This window comes from Pteropus medius, unplaced genomic scaffold (genome assembly GCF_902729225.1).
Source record: "Pteropus medius unplaced genomic scaffold, Ma_sr-lr_union100, whole genome shotgun sequence".
NCBI lineage: Eukaryota > Metazoa > Chordata > Mammalia > Chiroptera > Pteropodidae > Pteropus > Pteropus medius.
Window position 1 is genome coordinate 20,216,012 of NW_024340696.1, and position 15,884 is coordinate 20,231,895.

Genomic DNA, 15,884 nt, shown 5'->3' on the forward strand with positions numbered 1-15,884 from the left:
CAAAACAAAACAACAGAGCAAATAAAACAATTAAAAAATAGAACTTCTCTGGTTTTTCTTTGAAATGAAGTTTGTTACCTGGATTCAATGTCAGACAAAGAGATATCATTCCAACTTCCTTCTAAATCCATATCTTGTCCAAGTTCATAGAACTTCTTATGGATTTCCTGTTGTAAGAGCTCTTTAAGCTCTTCTAGACACTGTGTGAACTGCGGAAGTAAAAAGAACTATTTTTGATGACTCATTTATTTATTCATCAAGTATTTACTAGGTGTATGCCGAAAGGCACTTTATTACTGGAGACGTAAAGATGAGTAAACTGTAATCTGCTATTAAGGACATTTAACGAATAAAGTACATGAGCTGTAAGAACAAATGCAAGTGATTTTAGGGCAGAACACCAGTGAGAACTGCTTTAGCCACTTTTTCCGGGCTATAGCCAATAATAAATTTCTTAGGCAATGCAAAGGTCTGGTTTTATTTTTTTGAGTTGTAAGGAAGGAAAAGTTAAAATGGGGCTGGTCAGATTTTGGCCTATGGCAAATATGATTTAACAGGCCATGTTGTGGTCAAAGCCTCCTTTAAATATTTTTTATTGAACAGCTGCATCCAGAGTGGGGCATATCATGTGTTCCCAGGGCTGACATTTCAGAGCGAGTCTGAGAGATGAGTTAGAGACCATGGGTACAGACTTCTTTTTAAGACACTGAGTGAAGGGAACTAGAAATAACCTGCTGGAGAAAAGAGACCAAAGAAAACCTGTCTGTGATTTAGGACAGAAGCAGCTTGAGAACAGTTAAGGGGAAGAAGGTAAGGGGAAGAAGTAAAAAGAGGGAAAAATTGAGGACATAGAAAAGAAAGGAGGTTATTAATGAGGCAAGACCTCAGGGAGGCCATAGGGAGGTTGACAAGTGCACAAAGGGCAGGGTGAGTTTTGAAAAAGAGAAAGGACACCTGATTTTCTGAAACAGGAGAAACGGAAGTAAGAATTGATGCTGCCATAGCTAAGTCTAGAAGCGAGGGAGAGGTGTGCTCGAGGGAAGCTGGCATGATGGTCTCTATCTTCTTGGTGAATTATGAGGTCTTATCATTTGCTGAGAGTGTGCGGGCTGGGGGCTTTCTTATTTCCTCTGATTATAAACACGTTAGAAAAACATTAAGAGGAAAATTAAGATCACCTGTAATCCCACTGAGCTGACTTTGGAGCCATGTGAAACTGATCACAGTAGCATCACTACACTTCTTGAAACCCCATCTTTACCTTGGTTCGGTCAGGATCACAGAAATCCAGAAGGGTGTCACAGACATGATAACCTAGGGACTTCAGATCCTCAGTGGTAAAGTGAGTGTCTTTTTTATTGCCTGGAAAAAAAATCCATATACATTTCCTGTTAAATCTTAATGAGGAAATACAAATCTAATTCATGAAAATCTCATTAAAAATACCACCTTTGACTCTAGAATATTATGCTTCTGGACAGGGTCTCTCCTAGTTTTAGTTTGGTTCAGAAGAATCTTGGACAATGACAAAGTTTACAATCATGATGGCTATAATGATGGAGTTATAATTATAAAGTTTTACTGTGTGGTAAACACAATCTCATTAAGTAGTACCTATAACGCAGGTACTATTATTGTTGACAGTTAAGGAAAAATGAGGTTCAAAGAGTTAAATAACTTACCCAGGATCACACAACTTGTAAATGGAGCTGAAATTCAAACCCAGATCTGCCTGATTCCAGGTCCTCAGCAAACACTATGCTATACTGACCCATCGAGTATATTTCACACTCTCACACTCCTATTTTTGGGTACGCAAATCAGCATCAGACACAGACAAGAAAATCCCCTAGATCAATTCTCTCCTCAACATTTAAAGGGATTTCATCTCCCCAGTGCTTGGCTTGGCTTCCCCTTGCCATGCTGACCTATGATTTACAGAAGAGAGCTTACCCAGTGTGGAGCCGCCGAAGGTAGACTCCATGGTATAGCTGTTTAGGATTCCCATCCGCCACATCACGACTCGCCCTGTTCCTTCTTTGCACTTTTGGACCTTAAAATTACAACTATGAAAAGAAAACTAAAGAGAAGTCCAAGTCCTTTGTTAATCGTAAACTGGCAAGTGTAAGATGTCTAAGATTCATTCACATCATACAAGAACGGTTCCCTCAGAGTCTACGTATTATTTCCTAAAATGTGTTCCATAAAATACTAACTCTAAGGGATGTTAATAGGTATTACGAAGGAAAATATGAGTTCTGTGGTCATGCTAGTCAGGAGATGAAGGATTAATAAAATTAAACAGGACTCCGCAGACTATTTAATGTTATTGTGGACCGTGACTCTTCAAAGGGGAGTATATTCTGTTTTCCTTTGCCCATGTACCCTCCTTCCCTTCCCCACCTCTCCAGGGATATTTTGCGGGACTAGGGTTCTTTGAATATCTGTTTGGGAATGCTGGCTTACGTTGGCATTCAAGGTCCTAGCCACCCTTTCTAAGACTTATTTTCTACCTTTTCCCAACTTAAATCCTTGGATCTAGTTGGGTTTATTCTCCGTAGGTGACTTGTGTATGCCTCACCCCTGAAATCTCTGCCTGGAACTCTCTGCTCCCTCAGGCCAACATCCTCCGGGAGAGTTCAATGTTCTCCATTGTCTTTCCGGACCACCCCACCCAAGCCTCTGACAGACACACGGTGCCTATCCCAGCATATCCTAGTCTAGCCTGCTGAAAATGCTTCACAGTTGGGAGGTGTCTCACTACCTAGTGGTTTCTAAATTGTGCTCTATGGAATTTGGGGGTTCTCCTGAGTGGCCTCAGGGCATTCCTGCCCAAGGACTGAAGAAGGACGCAGAATGGGCAGGGGTCCAAGCCCTCTACCCCTCCTTCTATTAGTGTAGCTCTGCTTTTAATTGTTTTAGATACTGGGTTCTGGATGTGATTTCATTTGAAGAAAAAGAGATCCCTGGCAAAAATAGACAGGAAGACTGAAAAAAGAGAAGAAAAAAGAGAGGAAGGAAAGGAGGCAGGGAGAGAGGGAGGGATGCAGAAAAGCTTTTCTTTTTTATAGATAAGAATAGCAGATACAAAATATTTGTCTTATATCTTTATATGAGAAAATGTGCACTATCATTTAAATACTTTTCTAAATCCAAACTAATTTCTTCTTTCTAATGACAGTTACATTTTGTGGATGTATTTATGATGCTGAAAACCAACTTCTAAACCAATGCAGGTACTCTGTGTACGCCCAATTGTTACAGAGCTATTACTCAGCCAACTAATAAAGACTTAAGTTGTTTTCATTAGTCCTTTAATATCTTACAGTTACTTGTGATCTTGTATTACATAAACTTTTCTGTGGAGACTCATATAACATTAGCATTTTGTTTGTCCTTCAATCCTTGCTTCCACTGCACATCACAGTATTAAAGATGATAGATAACTCTACCACTGACAGTTTGAACTCGTGCCCACGCAAAGCAGCCACAAGTTTTAAAAATCAACTTACTGAGATATAATTCACACACCATAAAATTCACACATTTAAAGTACACAATTCAATGGTTTAAGTATATTCACAGAATTGTGTGGTCATCGCCACAATCTAAGTTTAGAACATTTTCAATACTCCCCAAGAAAACCCAGTACCATGGGCAGTCACTCTCCATGCCACCCTCCCCCCACCAGCCCTAGGTGACCACTAAATTACTTTGCCTCCACAGATTTGACTCTTCTGAACATTTCGTAGAATGGAATCATACAATTGGTGGCCTTTTGTGTCTATTTTCTGTCATTTAGCATCATGTTTTCAAGGTTCATCCCTGTCCTAGCGCTATCTGTAGTTAATTATTTTTATTGCCAAACAACAATCCATTGTGTGGATATACTACATTTTATTTATGTTTATCGGTTGATGGACACAGAGCAATTCTTAAAGCCACAACTTTCTTGAAGTCCAGGTTGCTGGGATTCATCCAGGATCATGGAAAGAGGTACAAGTGGCAAATCAAACACTACACATGGGAAGCGGTGAGTTCCCTTCTCCCCTAGTCAATGGAAAGAAAATTACCTCCTGTGCTCACCTTATCTGGTGCGTTTTTGCTTAACATTAAAGGAAAGACTCGCTCGTGCAGCCAGTACTTGTGATCGTTGTTATTACAGCCGTACAGGAAGATGTTGTTCTTACGGCTGTGGCCATGGAAATCACAATATAAGAGAACCTCCCTTTCTTCAAGAAGTCTATTGAGGGGGGCAAACAAAAGACTCAGCGGACATCCGAATGCATGGGAATGATCGAAGATCTTTTGGAGTCTCTTCCTTAACTATGGCTGCTGATACCTTCCCTCCTAAGGAAATTTCAACCCCTAATGGCCTTCAAAGGACCCCATCCCTACTCTCAGTCACAGTTGTAAACATGTCACCAGCATTCTGTGCCCCTGACAGTCAGCGGGACTTGGGATGGAAAAGTCCTGACATGGAAAGGGGCGGTAGGTAGGCCTTGTATAAGTTGACAAGGAAGTGGAGAAAAATCTATTGAAATAAAGTGCACCTGTCGTGCAGACCTGTGGAAAGAGGGGGAGAGGTAGAGAGGCTGTAATGCAGGGATGAAAAAAGCAGAACCAAGGAGAGCAGTGGTCCCTGGCTTTCCAGGGCTAGTTCCTGCAAGGCTCAGCTCTTCTTGGTCTCCTGATCACCCAGGACTCCTACTCAATCTTCCCCACAATCATGTTGAGAGGATGAAGATGTTAACGATAATGCCATACTTTTAAAAATTTATTATTTATTATTATTATTTATTTGTTTGTTTATTTTAGGTGAGGCAACCCTTGGTTGATCTCACAAAGTGCAAGGACCTTGTCAGCTTACAATCCCTTATTTTTTAATTTTTTACACCTACAGCACCTGGTCTCCCTAGGTGGTCTCCCATGCAAGTACTAACCAGGCCTGACCCTGCTTAGCTTCCGAAATCAGACGGGATTGGGCTTGTTCGGGGTGGCATGGCCGCAGACAATGCCATACTTTTTTTTAATGTGCTGGGTACTATGCTAAATAGATTACAAGGACTGTCTCATTTGATCCTCACAGCAACCACCCAAGACAGGTATTATTATCCCCACTCGACAGATGAGAAAGCTGAAGCAGATATTAGATCACTCCCGAGGTCACAGAACCAGCCAGTAACTAAACCAGGTCTCACGCCCGGGCCTGTCTGGCTCCCAAACACATGCCCTTGCCATTTTACTACCATCCCAACACTACGCCCACCCTTCCGCACAGCTATGGTTACAGGGTATGGACCATCTTATATGCTGGAGCTTCGTTTCCAATGAAATAGAAGCACCTTTATGTGGGGTGCTATTACGTCATAGCCTTCAACTACTTTAACACAGGCTTGGAAAAATGCTAACTGATTTATTATTGTTTCTTCATGATAGGCAATATAAGATGGTAATAAGGGCTCAGACTCTGGAGCCAGAGAGCCTGTGTTCAAATATCTCTTCTGTCACTTACTAGTTACTGAAACTTTCTGGGCCTTAATTTCCTCATCATATACAAAATGGGGATATTGATTGTTCCTACCCCACGGGGTTAATGTGAGGATTAGATGGGTCATAAGTGTAAAGCACTGAGAACACTGCCTGTCACCTCATACACAAGTACTAATACAGTACTGTCATTATTATACAAGTCTCATCATGAAAAGCTATGAACTCCTTTGACTTCTGACCTTCTTCATTCAATCATTTCACTTATAAGTGAAATACCTCTAGTTGAAATGTTGCATGTCCAGTTTCAACCCAAAGGTAAAGATCTGATTTAAGAGTTTAAAAATGAACAAACCCACGTGCGCATGGTAAAGACTTGGCTTCCAGAGCCTTCTCAATTCCTGCAACATCAGGAGACCTTGCCCCCTATCAGATGATGCTCACAGTGTTCAGAGGAAGAGCAATAAAGGGTCTCACCTCTTGATCATGTTCCTGGTGTGCCAGATGCAAGGGAAAGACTCCTTCAGAATGGTTTTATAATGCCTGTTCAAGTCCCTTCCAGCCAACGAACATCGGTAATTCCCCACAATTACTCCGTCGGGGTTTAACATGGGAATCACTTTGAAGACAAAAATATCTCTGAGGAGCTCAGCGTCTGGAGAGTTGCTAAGAATGAAGTCCAAAAAGCCTTTCATGATCCAGGAGCCATTACTTTCCCCAGGGTGGACCCTGGCGCTTAGGACCACGGCTTTCTTTGCAGCCGCCTCTTGAGGGGTCCGGGATGGGTTGGTGATGGTGAGCAGGTAGACGGTATTTCCTGCTAGGCTCCTGCATAAAGTTCGGAGTTTGCAGAATTGAGATTGGATGGGGTTGTTTGCCACTGACAGAAGGTAGCACTGCAAATCAGTGTACGTGTACGGGTAGAAGTGTGCAAAGAAGCAGGTGTCCTGGTCATGTGGAAACTGAACGGTCCACGTGAGGCAGTAAAAGGGCTGCTGCCCATCATCCATGTTGTTCTTATAGTATTTGATTTCATTTCCTTCTCTCCTCCAGCCGATGTTGTGGGTGTTGGCATCTAACTGGGAGTACATGAGTGGCTTCATCCCTAAAGTATACAGGCTCTTGGGTTTCAGCAAGTTGACAATGGTGAAGCGATAGGTGACATCTTTTCTGGTGTTCTGAACTCGAAAATAAAACCACTGAGTGTGTTTGTTTGTGTAGAGGTCAGTTCGCAAGGTGAGCTCATACTCGTAGGTGTCTCTGTAATGGAGAAAATAGAAGAATATCTCTGTAAATCCACACCCCACAAAAAACAAATCTGGGAAAATATTGTTTTTCCCTAGTAAAAATAAATCTTATTACAAGAGAAAGCCTGCTACATAAACCATTTATTTTCTCATTTACCTAGTTCTCCAACTCATATATTAAGCTAACAGGAACTTGGAGAAAGAAAGTTTATTTGGTCTGATAGGAAGAGTCTCAAAATTTGCACCGCTGCACAAGATGTTTGGGAGCGCTGTGAGCTTCTTAGTATCCTTCTAGAATACCTAGGAGCAAGCAGTTTCTAACCACTTCAATACATTCCCTGAAACACACTGGACAGGAGGGAAGCTGGAGCCCTCTGTTGGTGGCTAGCTATAACCTGGACGTCGCCAGTGTACAGACCCTCGAGCCTCTGTGCTATTATCTCTGATTGTCAATTATTTGAAGATGAGGGGGCATCTCTGCAAAGCACGGACCTTGTTGAAAAGAAGCAGGACTAACTTGCAGAAGAGGAAATATGAATGCCCCAAACATGAGAACATATTCACTCACATGCATCACTGAAGAAATAAATGCAAACTAAAACTGGATGTCGTTTTATCCTCCATCTCAACAACACTCCAACATTGGGCAACAGCACTCTCATACACTGTTGATGGGAACTGAAATCACGCTGGAGGGCCATGTGGCAAAAACTAATAACACCTAGCGTTCACGCACTTTGACCCAACAAGTTTACTTCTAGAATTTATCCCATAAAGCCACAAATACTTAAAAATATAAAAGCATAAGGGTTTAATTCTGTTAATTCGCTAAACAAAAAATTATAGACGTCTCGATCCCCCATCAGCTGGAGACAGGGTAAATGAGGTATGGAATATCCATACAATAGAAAAAATGAACTATTAAAAATAAGGAGATGTATCTGTAGTACTGCCAACAGAAAAAGATCTAAAATTAAGTGGATAAAAGCAATTTGCAAAACAGTATGTATATATACCATTATCCTAGTTTTAAAAACATATAACTTGTATGTATTACAAATACAAGAGAGAAAGAAAAAAATGAATGCATATACATCAAACTATTACTAGCTGCTGCATTGGGAGGTATGATTATAGGACCCCAATTTTTACATTACATATTTTTGTTAATACAAATTCTAAATGGGCACTAATTTCTTTTATAAGAAGAAAGAACAATTAAAATTTTTATTCTGGGGGAAAAATATGAGTCACAATTATTCCATTCTTCTTAATCATCCTCATAACCATTTCCCATCACCTCTTTTTTAAAAACACGACTCCTAATATGATTCTTGAAGATACTTCTCAGTCACTTCAATCATCATCCCTTTGAGATAATCCACTTTGTTACTCACACTCTGATGGCTTTTTGCAGATTGCCACTCTCAAACCTTGATTCAAACAGTAGAGTGTTATCTTCTGGTCCTTGCAACGTGACAGCGAGTTCCTTAATAATTCCCCGTTTGCCTCCCACTCTGGAACTGCTGAAATAGGAACCTTCGGTGGGCACTGCAGATGACAGATATATTGAGGCCACATTCCTCTCAGAATCCATTCATCCAGCAAATATTCACTGAGCCTCTCTATGTGTTCAGCACTATTCTAGGTTAATGAATGTTCAAATTTTTCAATTGTCCTTGCTGAGGCTTTTAATTTTAAACAGTATATTTCTTTGAAGGCCTGTATATGGTTTTAGAGCAATGGTTCCCAACCTTTTTGGCACCAGGGACTGGTGCTCCTATGAGAATCTAATGCTTGATGATCTGATGTGAAGCGCAGGTGGTGATGCTAGCTAGAGCTGGGGAGCGGCTGCAAACACAGCTGAAGCTTCATTAGCTTGCACTCTGCTCACCTGCTGTACGGCCTGGTTCCTGACAAGCCACCAACCAGTACCGTCCTGTCCGTGGCCTAGGGGTTGGGGACCCCTGGAGAGTGCTTTCTTTTGCTGCATGGCTACCTGTGGCATCTCAGATACTACTTATACCCATTTCAACCCTAATTTAAAAGGATATTGGCAAAATAATATTCTAAATGAACCATCTGAAAACATTTGCAATCTTACTGAAAAAAACACAACGAACAAATAGCACCTATTTATTAATTTAAAAAAAGATAAAGGGGAAAACAAAAAAAGAGAAAATAAAGTATACTTCATATAATTTTTTGGTACATCGTTCTAAATTTAGATATAATAAAAATAGAAGTTTGAGAAGAACTGGCATGGGTGAATTTCCTTAAGAGGGGAACCAGAATATCATAGTAATTAGCGAAAAGAAAAGTTGAGGGTTGAAATTTTATCTTTAAAATGAAAGTAAAAGAAAAAATTATAAAATTTATCTTACTTAAGAAAACTTAGGTTAAAATCACAATCTCTTTCTACTCTTTGGAATAATATTCAGTTTTTAATTTTTTTTTGGTGGGATTGCAATTTTTCAGACAACTTCAGTGATTGCACCACAACGCCTTTGATTTGGGCAGTCACTCTTGCAAAACTCTTTTAGGGCTTCATAGTTTTCCCAAGGACTTCTCTTTGTACCACAATATTCCTATCATTGTGCCTAGAGAAACCTATTTTGCCATCTTTTGTTGATTTTCTCTTCGTTAACTGATAAAAAGATTTCTCGGTTCTCATTTGTCAGTGACTTTGCAAGTGATTCAAGCAATTCTCTAACATTCATCAACTTCAAAAAATCCTGCATTTCTTGTTAAGAATTAGAAATGTCACTTTGCAATTAATTTTTACTTTATTTGCATTATATTATCAGATGTTAACAGTATCTTCCAATCAGCAAGTGACTGATATCAACAAAGATGCTGACCACGGGACAGGATGCTAACACTAAATAAATGGTAATATGTTTGGGGCTTGATTATGTAAATAGTCAGATCATTAGTAAATATAGTAATATTATAATGACTTTTGCTCCTATCTGCAACCATGTCACTGTGGAGACTGAGATAATAAACAATGGATAACAAATGAGGGCAAAGGAGCGAGCATGCAAAGAAGTGAGTGAAAGAAGAAAACAAGCCCAGAGGAAGTAGGAACAGAAGCAACAGCAAGAGTACACGTAATTAAAAGCTATCATTAAAAACTATAAGTAAAAGCTGGGGACCCATGTGGTTTAGTCACTTCACGGAACCGCAATCACAGTACACACCAGCAACCAGGTGTCATTAACATAGAAACGGCAGTATTTTCTTGAGTCTCTCAGGTAACATTAAAGACGGTCCAATTCACAGCCCACGGTAACATTTTTCAAAAAACGAAACCCCAGACATTCTCAAAGCATGCAGTGGCTCTGGGGCCCCTAAACTGACAAACTCCCAGATCCTCCTTAGAGCCCCATCTTCTCAGTTTTGTTTCTTTATTCCTCTAATAAAGCGGGTTCAGCTCTCCTTGATGAATCCAAAGGACAGGATCAAGGCAGCTGCCACAGCTGGGTGTTAATTCACAAAAGCTGCCATGTCAAAATGAGCTCTCAGCCTCAGGGGTTCCTCCTGGGGAAGATATGTAGAAATATCTCTGAACAGAACAGATGAAGCATGTGGATTCCTGGTCATCCGGCTTATCGAAAATGACTACAATCAGGTAAAACAGGCCGAAAACCCTGAGAATTTCTCGAGGCTTTAAAAGCAGTATAGCCCCTATTATTTATAACCTAAGTCTACTCAAGATCTCATACTTTACCTCCTCCTCAGACATTCCATAAGATGCAGCTAGGTAGACTGAGTTGCTCCACCTTATTTACTTCATTGCATATAGCTTTTTTCCACCACAATATTATTAACAATGAGGACAGCTCATAATTAAGGCAACTATGAGTGGAGTGTGCAATCACATCTCAGTTGGGCCCTCTGCGACAACTGGCTCATTTCATTCTTCTAGTTGTAGAATGTAAACACACTGCAGTCTCTCCCTCCTACCTCAGGTTGTTGCTCCAAAACCTCCCCTTATTTCACTGATATAACACCTTGTTTCTACTAACTAAACATATTCCTCTTCCAATAAAATAGATTTCCTTTCTGATAAGTACCTAGAAGAGATTGATTTTTAAATTATGAGAATATTTTTCTTGCTTTCTATTCCTTGCATACAGCATTACCCAACTGCAGAGAACTCTTTTTTCTAAAGTCCGAATTGGCTCTGGTACCTGTGTGTACAATGAGCATGAGATGATTCTTTGGTGATAACAAAGATCACCCTTGTTAGCAGCTTCTTTACCTCCCCATGTCTCTATTACTAATCTGGCATCTTGGTATTAATTAAAAATTTACTTCCCTTTCCTTGGGAGTAAAAAATTTATGTACATTTCTTGGCTCATTGTTCTTCAGTATTACCTTTCCTTTCTATCTCAAATGTTAGTATTACGACCTGTTCCACATCCTCCCCAGCACTTGACATTGTCTGTATTTTAATTACAGCTATTTTAGTGGGTGTGAAATAGATCCATTCTTTCTCTAAATACCATTTATCAAGTTGAGGAAATTCTCTTCTATTCCTAGTTTTCTGAATGTTCTTATCATGAAAGCCTGGATTTTGTCAAATGCTTTTTCTACACTGAGATGATGGTTGTTGTTTTTCCCTTTGCTGTATTAATGTGGTGTGTTACACTGATTTTCTTATGTTGAACCAACCACTCTTGCACTTGAGAAAAATCCCCCTTGGTCGTGTTGTATAAGCCTTTTAATATGCTGTTGCATATGGTTTGGTGGTATTTTGTTGCAAATTTTTGCATTTATATTCATGAAGAATATTTATAAGAAAATAATAGTTTTCTCATGATGTCTTTGGCTGGCTTAGGATCAGGGCAAAACTGGCTTTACAAAAGAGTTGGGAAACAGTTCTTTCTCTTCCTTTGTTTTCAGAATTTATGAAGAATTAGTACTATTTCATCTTTAAATGTTTGATACCATTCAAACAAACCATGTCAAGCCATCTGAGCTAGTGATTTCTTTGTGGGAAGATTTTTAATTACTAATTCAATTTCTTTGTTATAATCTAGTCAGATTTTTAATTTCTTCCTGAATCGGTTTTGGTAATTTGTTCTAGCAATTGTTCCTGTTCATCTATGTCTTCTAATTTGTTAGTATAAAGTTGTTACCAGCATTACCTTGAAATTCTTTTCATTTCTGTACAGTGATGTTTGTATTTCCTTTCATTTCTGATTTTGATCATTTGTGTCTCCTCTCCTTTTTTCTTGATTGGGCTAGCTAAAGTTTGGTCAATTTTGTTGATGTTTCCAAAGAACCAACTTTTGGTTTGATTTTCTCTATTATTTTTTCTATTTTTCTAATTGACTGATTTCATTGTTATCTGTATCATTTCCTTCCTTCCGCTTGCTTTGGATTCATCTTGCCTGATCTTTATTAAGATGGAAGCTTAGGTAATTTGAGATCTTTCTTCTATCCAAATATAGGCATTTAAAGCCATAAATTTACCTTGCAGTGCTTTAGTTATATCCCATAAACTTTGATATGCTGTTTTACTTTGTCACTTCAAAATATTTTTTAACTCTCCTTGTGATTTAACTCACGGGTTTCTTAGAAATGTGTTGCTCAATTTCCAAATATTTGTAGATTTCCCGAATGTCATTCTGTTGTTGATTTCTAATTTAATTTTATTGTCATCAGAGAATATATCATCTCAATCTTTTTTATTTATTTATTTATTTATTTATTTTTAAATATCAGAGAAAAGAGTAGGTATTTATTTATGTATTTATTTATTTATTTTCAATCCTCTTAAATAATATGTATTAAGACTTGCATTACAACCTAGCATATGGTGTATCCTGGGGATCTACCATGTGCCCTTGAAAGAATGTGTATTTTGTTGTTGTTGGGTACAGTGTTCCACACGCTTTTATAAAAGACATGGATTCTACCCCTAGGAAGCCTGAAACTGAATGCAGAAAACCACATAGTCAATGACAGTCATATGCACATAATATAAAGTACTCACTGAAGTATATACAGGAGGTGGAGAAAAGAAGTGCAAGTTCCCCAAAGATCCAACATCTAAATTTCAGGAAGGGGAATAACAAGGAAGAAGCTATAAAATGGACTTAGAACTATTAAGAAAAAAGTACTGTCATGAAAAAAAAAAAGATTAAAATTTTAAAGCTGATTGGTCATGAATACCAGGGCTCTCATTCAGATGGGTCTGGAAAAGATAATTTATCACTAAATTATGGATTTAAAAAAAATCACATTTATTATAGAAAATATTTATAATCTTGTCATGATTATTTATTATCACTTTGTCATGATTAATTGCTCACTGTTCAGTGTAATGACAATACCTGAATCTAATTGATAGACAACTGTGCCTTTTTCCTCTCCTACAATTTCTGGTACCTTTTCATTTCCTGTAGGTTGATAGAAATATTCTGGTTCGGGTGGAACTCCCTCTGAAACAAGACATTTAAAAAGTACAAAATAAGAAATATTGTAAAAGGTACTTTATCAGAACTGATATAAAATTATAATAATTATTTAAATGGCTAGTTTTGTTGAATCAAACCTAATCCCCACCCTAGCTTCCAGTTTGTTTATAAATTATGTCTTGCTTCTTTCCATAAAGACTATGGGGAGACTTTTGACAAAGAGCATATATAATAAAAGCATAAACTTTAAATAGAAGACTTAAAAAATAACCAGAAAAGTCAAAATAGTTGCTTTAATAACTCTTCAATATTTGGTAATGAATTTCCTTTTAAAATCAGGAAAATATGATCAGATACATATTTTTATTACCATTGAGCAACAAGGATATCAATTGTTTCAGAGGAAACAAGGCTTTTTCATCAACATTCAGTTTTAAAGGGTTTCTTATATGGAATTCAGGCAATTTCTCAATATCATTTTAAGTACAATAGCCACTGATCAAAGCCAAGGGCATAAAGAGACACAACTCAGTAAGACAATGCTATTTTCTTTCCTTTAAGGTGATGGGGATTGATGAGGCTTTGACAACTTGGTTTAAACTGTAAAGTGATTGCCATTAAATTTCCTTAAAAGTTTTTTACAATTACTTTTTTAAAGATTTAGTGGTTTAGTGGATTACCACTGCAATAACTTGGATATTAAATTCGTTTTCCACTTCTGTTTCCCTCTTAGAACCGAGTCCAAAATCCTCACAGGAATTTTCTTAGTCTATTTTATAAAGAGAATGGTAAAATCCTATCGTTTGGCTGGATCAACTTGGACTTTTCTCTAAAAATTGTACAGGGTAGGGACAGATGACCTTAAGACTGTTCAGCTACCATGCCAACTCAAAATGTACCCCACGCCCAACACATGCATTTCTGAACCCAAAGAGCAGTTCTGTCCCTGGTTAAGACACTGAGCCTGTCTCTACATTTTCATCGTTATCTCGTCTTTCACACTCAGTGCTCCATGGTTGTTCAGACACATCATGCTCTTTTTGTTTCTTATAATTGGAATACTTTTCTTTGACCCTCTCAACTGGATCACTTCTAACTCATCCTTTAGAGCTCAGATACATGTCAACTCTTGGAAACCCTCACTGATCTTCCAGGCTGGGGCTAAGCGCTCCTAAAGAGACCAAGCTCTCTGCTTAACTTCATACTAGTCTATGAGCTTTGGGTGTCTCCATTGTGTTCATCACTATATCTCCAACACCAAGCGCTGTACTTACCATATGGTAGATGCTTAATAAATAGTTATTGAATAAATATTATAAGAGGGAAGTGAGAAAATCTGAAACATCCAGTAGTTTATCCAGAAGTCTAGAACAGAGACATGATGTTCGATAGATATAAATGTTCCAGCAATTAGAAAAGTCTCCACTTTTTAATGAAATCTGCTTCTGAAAATGTTACATAAAATGAATGCTAAAGATCGTACTTGCACCAATAGCTCATAGGTATGACTGGCAATGTCATAAAAGAAGTCTTTACCGTTCCTATAAAAAAACTCCCATAGACTCAAAATATAATTAAGAATAGTAAAAGCTATGCTCTGGCATATTTAATGTTTGTTAATTATACCAAGGCTAGTAAAAATACAACTGTTATAAACTCAACCAAGCATATTAATACTGAGATAGAAATAATCTAGAAAACAGATCTAAGTATATTTGGCCTCTCACAGGGTCTCCTCCCATTCCAACGACCTCAGAAACAGTTCAGTTTACACATTAGTGTAACTTCTGACTTTGGTGAGTGTGTATCAGTTTCCTAGGTCTTCATCACTTCGGGGTGAGCTAAGAGATGTTGAATCTGTCCTGCCTTGTACTTCAGCATTCAGGACGGTGAGGCCTCATAATAAAGTCTGTCAGAACAGCAAGACTATGACGAGTAAGTCACATTACCAATATGATGAATGTTTTCCTTGATGACCTCACATTCTATTGGCCACCTTGGAGCCTGCAGTGGCCCACTACCAGAGAAAAAGGCAAAGAGATCTCGGGGTTCTCGAAGACGTGTGTTTACTTCACCAAACTCATCATGAAGAAGCTGTCTGCTCTTGAGAAGTGGTGAACTCAGCATAAAGGAATCTGCTAAAGGGAAAGAGAAAGAGTGAACAGCTTCCTTTTATTCCTTGGAGACTTTTGCGCTCAACTATAACAGCTCAGTAACTTTAAGCGCTGTATTGAAATATGGGCACAGGTGTGCAATCCTATGGTATGTTTCTCCTTCAAGGAGATTTTAGCCCAGGATGACAGCATCGAAACTATAAAATGTTAAGTTACAATTCTGCATAGTCTATTAAGTATTTAAATGTAAGATCTAAGAGTAAGTTAGAAGAAGCTTGTTTGTTTTTTAAATCAGAGGTAAGGGGTATAAGACATTCCAATAGCGAGTTACAAATGACTAAAAACAATGTGTTTTATTACTTTAGGGCGAGGTGAGAGGAAACTTTCATTTTGCCTGTGAGCATTTTAGAAAAATGTACATAAAACTATTAACTTCAGTGAGACAACCTACAAATTAAATGTCAAGTCCGTAATACAACCGTTCAAAGGACACACATAAAACAGGATGAAAAGGGAAGGGGCGGAGGAGTGAGAATGCTCAGAAGAGAAGAGCTCTTGGGAAATAGAGAATGAGAAAAAAGGGAAGAAAAGAAAGGCTTTCA

The 15,884-nt window shown here is 38.4% G+C and overlaps 1 protein-coding gene and 1 pseudogene across 9 annotated transcripts in view; both read right to left on the reverse strand.

Annotated features, from left to right (window-relative positions):
- The window catches only part of AGBL2 (AGBL carboxypeptidase 2), a 30,516-nt gene that overhangs the window by 9,318 nt on the left and 5,314 nt on the right, over positions 1–15,884 (reverse strand). For 5 of the 9 annotated variants that reach the window (XM_039869348.1, XM_039869350.1, XM_039869346.1 and 2 more), the window contains 8 exons: positions 15,118–15,306; positions 13,085–13,192; positions 8,135–8,288; positions 5,968–6,750; positions 4,087–4,243; positions 1,954–2,080; positions 1,262–1,362; positions 79–209 (listed from right to left, as the gene is read on the reverse strand). In XM_039869348.1, the coding sequence (XP_039725282.1) occupies positions 79–209; positions 1,262–1,362; positions 1,954–2,080; positions 4,087–4,243; positions 5,968–6,750; positions 8,135–8,288; positions 13,085–13,192; positions 15,118–15,306 (1,750 nt within the window). The remainder of the gene's footprint in view (positions 1–78; positions 210–1,261; positions 1,363–1,953; positions 2,081–4,086; positions 4,244–5,967; positions 6,751–8,134; positions 8,289–13,084; positions 13,193–15,117; positions 15,307–15,884) is intronic. The other 4 variants (XM_039869349.1, XM_039869351.1, XM_039869345.1 and 1 more) reach the window with 1 other exon arrangement.
- LOC120610350 (uncharacterized) lies at positions 4,895–5,013 on the reverse strand (annotated as a pseudogene).